This window comes from Esox lucius, chromosome 13, assembly GCF_011004845.1.
Source record: "Esox lucius isolate fEsoLuc1 chromosome 13, fEsoLuc1.pri, whole genome shotgun sequence".
Lineage (NCBI taxonomy): Eukaryota > Metazoa > Chordata > Actinopteri > Esociformes > Esocidae > Esox > Esox lucius.
The window spans coordinates 29,657,626-29,665,875 of NC_047581.1; the positions used below are offsets into that span (position 1 = coordinate 29,657,626).

The 8,250-nt window shown below is 40.0% G+C and overlaps 1 protein-coding gene across 4 annotated transcripts; it reads right to left on the bottom strand.

Annotated features, from left to right (window-relative positions):
* Window positions 1–913: 913 nt before the first annotated feature.
* isl1 (ISL LIM homeobox 1) lies at window positions 914–7,469 on the bottom strand. Of its 4 annotated transcripts, none has more exons than XM_010876965.4 (6): window positions 6,986–7,469; window positions 6,276–6,465; window positions 5,103–5,362; window positions 3,173–3,456; window positions 2,435–2,623; window positions 914–2,074 (listed from the first exon to the last, which is right to left on the bottom strand). In XM_010876965.4, exons 1-6 carry the CDS (start codon window positions 7,011–7,013, stop codon window positions 1,958–1,960), a joined length of 1,068 nt encoding a protein of 355 aa, XP_010875267.1. In that variant the 5' UTR covers window positions 7,014–7,469; the 3' UTR covers window positions 914–1,957. The 4 variants fall into 4 exon arrangements, with proteins under 4 accessions (XP_010875267.1, XP_012992331.1, XP_010875266.1 ...); XM_013136877.4 differs by having other exon boundaries at window positions 2,435–2,602; window positions 6,986–7,464; XM_010876964.4 differs by having other exon boundaries at window positions 3,173–3,459; window positions 6,986–7,461.
* Window positions 7,470–8,250: the final 781 nt, after the last annotated feature.

An 8,250-nucleotide genomic window follows, 5' to 3' on the forward strand; every position in this document is an offset into this window, starting at 1 on the left:
CACAGAGGTGATTACAGGAATGAAAGGTTGTCTAGTATAAGCCAAAGGAAAAAGCATCTCACCCCGTTGCAATGAACCCTTCACCTACCCAAAAGCCTAATGGCTTGCTAAGCAACCTGGCACGGGTCAAAATAATATTGAGTAGATATATAACATTTTAACTTTTAAATTACATATGTGGCCTGCAATGAAGTCTACAGTTATTTTTTGCCCAATGAACGAGGTAGATATATGCGAACAGTAAGTTCGCCTGTATAATTTATTAGGATGTACAGTATGACTTACTGGTGCTTGCCTATATGTGTAATATTGTCATATATGTATGTATACATACATATGTGGTGACATGTTACTTCAGGACTACATTCATGCTATACTGAAAAAAACATCTCCTTCATAACAGACTATAGCCACCATTTAGAGCACTTCTCGACCACATCGCTCGTCCTTATTATTTAGTGCAACTGAGACTAGTCGCATACGTCATCCACAAAATGCTTAGGAATAGTTTTTCTGCGAAGTCTTGAGTTCCAGAAAATAATCTACTACGTTTTTGTTCTATTACAATTAAAACTAAACGCTTTTTAATAACATTCATTAATTGTTCTAAAACAGTGGCTAGTTAATGACAATACTGTTAATACAGGTATATGCAATTTCATATAAAATCGAGTTCCACAGAGGTTGTACGTCTGGGCAAACCCAAGTGAACGTAGGTGTGAAAGATCGGGCATTTGCAGATCGAAGTGTATGAGAGACTATATTATAGACGTTAGAGTCCGTTTTTATTGGTGACAAAATGCAGGACATAGGCCTGCTGGACTTATATTTCTTCATATGGTGTTGTTTTACATAATCATATTAAAGAAAAGGACAGGACACAGAAGGTGGATAGATAATTCGGAGACCAAGGTACAATATTTTTCTTTTTTTACTTCAGTAAAGAAAGTTACACAAAAAGTGGCAAGTCTTTCGACAATAAATAATAAATAATTTTGTTGTACAGGAACAAACGGAAAAAAAAGAAATCTTTTTTTTTTCCAGAGCTAACGGTCGTTAGACTATAACTTATAACTATACACATCTTTGGGAAAGTAAAATATTATTGGACGGACACAAACTCACACACAATAGTCCCACGAAGCTTGTGGCAAAATAGAGGTATACCTTGTTGCAATGCTTTAGTAGTTGGGCTTTTTTTAAGGAGATAATAACAAAAAAATGGAAAAGCAATATTTGCAATCCCCTCCAAATGTCGTCATATCTGGGGAAGAATCTCAGGTCAAGCTATTTTATAAACAGAATCGCCAGACAGTCGTTTGTTTGTATATTCAAACATTAATGCGCAAATGTAGCCAAGATTTAAGATTTCATCTTCAATAATAAAGTTTATATTTTTCCTAGAGGTCCATGGGTCCAAGGTTTTGTCAAAGTGTTGTTTTCCGTTTTCTTTTTTGGCAAAACTGTAACCAGGCATTTCCAATCTGCAGCACCAGTCATGGTTGATGTAGGAGTAAAAGCTATCCATCTCGTTACGCATGAATCGCAGACACTTTATGATGCAGGCAAATGCGCCATACCCAGCTCCTTGCAAACGCGTCTTCTTCTAGCCTACACCACCGTCCTCTCTCCTCCTCATCCCCGGGGTTGTTTTGCAGCGAGTGGCCTGAAGGACGTATTACGGATTTATGGACGGATCTAGGTAATCCATGATTGTCTTCACAGTGTAAAACTACAACCAGGGGTTGCTTTGTCATTTTAAAGAGGCGTCGTGCAGTAGAAGGAGGATTCTCTCTCAGGTCGAATGAAATCAACGAGAGTGACATTTTGTTTCAACCCCAAGTCATGTTTTTCCGTTTTCAGCCAGTTCGCCTTTTGCCCAACTAACACCACCGACCTCGTCATCCGTCAGAAATATGACCAAGTCTGACGTCGTCTACAATCAGTCGGAGAGGTCCTACGCCTCTATAGGGCTCGAGACCATGCTGTTGGGTGTGTCTGGAAGTTGGGACGACATCGAGGCCACTTCGCTCACTGTTGAGTTGGAACCGGGTCCTCCCTCCGAGAAATTGACCTGAGCACAACAACAAAAAATATTATGCCCACTGTCAAAAAAAATGTATTATGCCCTGATCTGATAGTGACATCTCAACCAATACGTCATATTATTGACCTACATCAAGATATTATGTCAATAGCCTATATTATTTCAATGCATTTCAGTCAATAAAATAAAATAGGCCTGTCTGCTCAGGACGGTGACATTTCAACGCCAATTCGTGATTTCACACATTAACAGCCTAATAATTCCAGTAAATAACCACCAATAAAAACACATAAGCGGAAACGATAATGCCTTAAACCTTCCTCGTCCTACACAGTTGGACGGGCGATTTGGCTCCATTCTAGACGGATTCCCATTAGCTGGACTCACCAGTTGTTGAAAAGCGGGCTGGTCGATGTCACTCTGCAGCGCGAAGTCACTGAGGACCTTCCAAGGCGGTTGGTAACTCTGCACTTCCACTGGGTTTGCCTGCAAACCGCCGTCGTGTCTCTCCGGGCTGGCCGCCACCATTGGAGTGCCCGTCATTCCCTGGATATTCTGCAGATAGTCCCAGAGAAACTAATCGTCATATAAAGTTCAAAATTAGCACGCCAACATTGACACAGCAAAAACACAACATTGAGTGTACAGAATATGATGACAATGTTTGGTGTTTTGCAGTCATGCTGGATATTTGAGGTGTGTGTGTGTGTGTGTGTGTGTGTACGTGTTTGTTTGTGTGTCTGTATGTCTCTGTGTGCGGGTGTGTGTGTGTGCGTGTTTGTGTATGTACGTGTATGTGTGTGTGTCAGTTTGTGTGTGTGTGTGTGTGTGTGTGTGTGTGTGTGTGTGTGTGTGTGTGTGTGTGTGTGTGTGTGTGTGCGTGTGTGTCCTAAATAAAAGACCACGTATGCGCCTGCAAGTGGATTTATTCCTCATTCACATGCAGACGTATAGGATTTGTGCCTGATTCCATTTCATCCCAGTTATTTCAAGAAGAGGAAAAAGTGACTTGACAAGAATAGGAGTATTCTAATGAAACAGCTACAACAGTCAACCAGCACTTCGACCGATAAGAAAACCACTGTATCTTATTCTTTATTCCATAAAGACCAGACAGGGTCTCACCGTTTTATCGTTGGGCTGCTGCTGCTGTAACTGTTTCATCAGAATACTCCTCTTCTTGTCCTTGCAGCGCTTGTTTTGGAACCAGACCCGGATGACTCGGGGGCTGAGACCGGTCATCTCCACAAGCTGCTCCTTCATCAGCGCGTCGGGTCGGGGGTTTGCGTTGTAGCATGTCCGCAACGTGTGGAGCTGCTTTTCGTTAAGAACTGTCCGGACGCGAGTGGTCTTCTCCGGTTGTTTGTGGACGTGCGGTCGGAGCGCAGGCTGTCTGGCTGATATTGGGTCTGCTGTTGGGAAGGAAAAGGGGAAATACAAAAATATAATTATTTATCGGAACTTAAACACAACGCGTCTGTAAAATATATGTACATTTTGAGAATAGAAAACACTGAAATGTATACCAGCACAATGGTAGCCCAGCGTACAGTTAACCAAAAGGGCTTATAATATTTTACCAAAACGACACTAGGGCCCGCTTTATGGAGGTTCCATTCATATAAATGTTATCCCGGCCTTGGGACAATATGGAATTACATAAAAAACCATCCCATAGACCAATACGTTTATTAATTCATGTTTCAGTTTCGGCAGCCGATGTCAAAACGCTAGTTAGGCCTGACTTTAAAATAAAGCGAATGTTATAAAGTCTGTTACAAATCAACAAGTAATACGAGTAAAAAGCCAAGGTAACCAGTAATACCACAGATAGAGCACGTGCCAATACTTTGATACTAACCAATATATTGTTATCAATTTAAAAACTCCATAATACAAAAGGTTTACAACTTTAAAAGAACGCAATGAGCGAGATTGGGCACATATACTTTAATATAGCTACCATATGTTACATATGTTTCTTACTACATCCGTACAAGAATTTCTTTTTATTTAATAATTTCTTTTGAACGAAGATTTCTACAAATATTGCTTTGGCTGTTTGCCGAGCCGTGTTCGGTAGACATCGTCTAGTTCCCCGTCCAGCTCCAACGTCCACACTAATTACGAGATCGGTTACACATGGCAGGTCTTGGATTCACGCAGCATGATAAAGTAAGCTAGTATATTCGACTATTCTGATTGCTTTCCCAACTGGTGTGTATAACCCTTCCAAAATCCACATATGAAATTAAACGGAATTATTATTGTGGCACGTGCACAGGAGTAGGTTACATTTAATCTAGGCTACAGGCCCCATTCAGCTTTTGTGCCAACATATGGAGCCTACACAAATGGGGCCCTACATATGTAGGCTACCGACTGTCATGTTGATGCTATGAAACGTACCCTGGTGAAAAAAATGAATGCATAAAAATTATTTGCCCCCCCCCCCCCCCCCCTATAATTTAACAATGAAAATTATTTTCCTGGACCTACTCACTTGAAAAAACGTCCCGCATCTACGCAAGTTATTTCGTCTGTGCAATGTTGACAGTGTCAGTTGTACCTCATAACCATTGGCAAAAGAAACACCCCCAACAACTAGAATCCGACCAGCGTGAATAATGGCCTGCATTATAGTGTCAGATTATTTATTTTTTTAAACGTGTAAACAAATATAATATATGATATTGCATATCATATTACATTTATTTAAAGATGTTGAAGATATGTAGTCATTTTAAAGTTCTGGGTTGTTTGTAGAGATGCAATATAGCCACACCGCAGGCTGCAAAACATTCTCCAATAAAATATGTTTCGCGTTGTTTCTTTATATTTGTTCATATAACTATAGCCTGATGTATTAGGGGACAGGGAAAAGTTTAACTTCGGCAAATCAAAACATTTTAATCTGTGATGTAGAATCATCGTTGAAACAATGTGCTAAATATTCTTACAATATTATTGGAACACCATTTCAAAACCAACGTCGAACGAATACGAACGAAATGAAAATCAACAATACTGCCAATTATATAAATTGTTAACTTACCTGCCATTTGTAAAGGTCTGGCTGGGTGAAGAGGACTAAGGGGATCGCCGGCGCCCATTGTGGCCCTCTCCACGACGTCATGGTCGGCCCGGCAGAACAAGCCATCCTCCCGCAGAGCGAACTCGTCCCCCGGGATAAGCTGTCGGCTGCAGGCCACACATCGAAAACACTCGATATGGTACACCTTGGAGCGCGCTCTCATCACGAAGTCATTCTTGCTGAAACCGATGTTGCATTTAGCGCACTTTATCCCGTATAACCTGGAGGATGAGGAGAGTTTGGAATACTGCTCAGTGTCACCTAAGGCAAGCACGCGGCAGTACGTCTGCACTGTGTCTGTCTCCATAGCCAGCCCAGATAATAGGACAGGCACGCGAGGGCCTCTTTTCAACGATGGACTGTCGGGCCCTAATATTGAGTTGTGTATACACGATATGAAATTACCCGAAACCAGTGTACAATAATGCATTCACAATGATGAAGACTTTTTTGAGCAGGGACAACATGGTACTTACAGGGATATTATGCAATATTCCTGGATGACATGTAGAAACATTTTCATGATGACGTTGATTATTGCTATTGAATATATATTATTAATAATACTAGTAACACTGCTACCACTAATACAGGTGAAATTTGTATTTGAAAGATAACAGAATATTTCGATACATAAATATAATCGATCTACAATCTGCAATAATGGCCATAATTATTGCAGTAGGATACTTTAAGTCATTAATTTCTATAAAATTGTTTCAATATAATATGTTAACCGATTGTGTGTGAATTCGTCAGGAAAGTTCGCTTAATGACAGTCCCCATGAGAGTTTAGAAAACAGCATTTTTTATGTTCTATTTCTATAGTTTATTGCTAAATAATATAAAGCAAATTTCAATTATACTGTGTTGGTGGTGATACAATCATCACTATTAACATTGTTTAATGTAAAATACATTATATAACTGTGTTTGGTAAATTTGAATATATAAATATTCCTTTAAAATAGCATTGTGCAGGATATCCGACTTAGTAAGTCAAGCGAAAAATAAATGTTGACGTCCCATGTATAAACATGTTTTTAACATACCCAGTTAATACGTGAATGTGTCAACCAATCAATCAATAACAAACAATGTTATCAACACGATGAAATTCATAACAGCTGTTACCTGACATAGTCTCTTTTACAGTAGGTCTTCCCGTCTCGGACAAAGCAGGTACACGACTCGTCCAGATACTGGTTACACTCCGCACACTTCAAACAGGCTGCGTGCCACTCCAGGTCCGGAGAGACCCGCAGAATATACTGGTCATGGATCTGATTGCCACAGCCAACACACAGCGAGATCAGGCGCTTTTCTGGAGAACAAAGTTGGAGCAATATTATTACAATGTATATTATATTTAATGAATATTACATAGTTATGTCCCATGAGGTGACGGACAGGAGGGGGTATATTTGCCGCTGGGACAGAATCTAGACAACAAGGGCAAAAGTTTAATAATGATTATTATATTAATAATAATAAAAGTCTGTGTTAATTATTTTATTAGAATTTATAAGAAATAACAGGCATGAGGGTTACAATAGTATTACTCAATGTGTTATCGTTTTCATGCTTATTGTTATTCAATAAACAAACTGTCTTTATTTGCATTAAGAGCTGAAAGTACCCTAACTGTACAGAAAATTCAATGGGAATGTATCTTTCAACCCGTCCAGCCATAGGCTATAACACAAAACTTTGCACGAACCGTAGTCAACTGGCAAAAGAAACACCGACTTACAAATTAGTGTTATCTCGCATCAGTTTTGCATCACTCAAAATATCATTACAAAACAGACACTTGATTTGAATGGCATCATGGCTCAACTTACTTTTCGGCGGATCCCCCATATCGCCCATGTCCAAGAAGTAAGGCGGTGTTAGGTCCACTTTAAAAACGTGGTGCAACAGTTTTGAAGCTTGGGGGTTTTCCTTTTCCTCCGGACTGCGTTTATAGACCAGTCGCCGGTGTTCTGCCCGACGCTAGCTCTAGTCTAACCGGGTGTTGCAGGACTTGTTCGGCCTCGGAGTAGCTTGGGAGGGCGAGGGTGTGAGCGGATGTTCTCCGGTGCCTGGTCCCTGTGCGGCGATGGGGCACGCTAGTCCTTATTTCCCAGTCAAACTCCCTTGCACCAACTCTACTCTATCGCCATTGGGCTGACGTAGGACACTGAAACGTCATCTTTATGGGATGCTGATTGGTTATGAAGAGCGGAGCAGCTGTTAGTGTTAGCCGAGTCCAAGTACCCACCTACCTCGCTCCTATTCTGCATGGATCACGCTACACTCCACTGAAGCAAGGCTTTTTTCCCTACTTTGTCATTGATATTCGGAAATCATTAATTTGTTTACTCATTAAATTATGAATTTGCATAATGGAGTCAACAAACACAATTCAAAGCAGCCATAGGCTATGACCAGCGTGACTTCTTGGATTGTATGCTCCACTCTTAAACAACAAGGCTTCTTAAACGCCGTTCTCACAGATAACTATTTCATTTTTCAGATGGTAACCTTTGTGGTTCCAGAAAGAACACCTTTGTTTTCAGGTAGAAAACGTACATAGGTTTTTACGTTGATTCCTAAAGGGATTCAACCTGTAAACCTACATGGAACCAAAAATAGTTACATCTGGAATTAAAATGGTTCTACTAGGAACGCCAAATGGATTATTGAAAGGGTTCCCCCGAAGAGATAGACAAAAATAGTTCAGAACCTTTTTTCTGTGTGGCTAAGCTTATTTTGTTTAGGCTACTTTCTAGTGTGACATTTGATAGAAGTCTTTAGCGGTTTACACTATTTATTTTGGAGAAAGAAATAACGTAGAGTAAGAAAGGAAGTATATTATGTTATTTATTTATCTATAATGTTAAATACTAATAAAATAATCAAAAATAGAACTGAACTTATCAGAATGCCTTGCATTTTGTTGTAGTGTAAGCCATTGATAGGCTCACCACACCACGTCTTTACTGTTAACGGTATACTTTCTGTTTACTAAAAATAAGCGTAATTGCTCCCATTATGAAACGATATGAGCCAAGTAAAACGATATAATTTCAAATACAAGGATACTACGCCAGATAGCCGTTATGCG

Coding starts and splice junctions, on each gene's coding strand:
- isl1 (XM_010876964.4), bottom strand. CDS start 7,013: ATGGGCGATATGGGGGATCCGCCGAAAA. Junction 3,460..5,102: donor CAGACCTTTACAAATGGCAG/GTAAGTTAACAA, acceptor CCTTCCCAACAG/CAGACCCAATATCAGCCAGA. Junction 2,075..2,434: donor AGCCCGCTTTTCAACAACTG/GTGAGTCCAGCT, acceptor TGTTGTGCTCAG/GTCAATTTCTCGGAGGGAGG.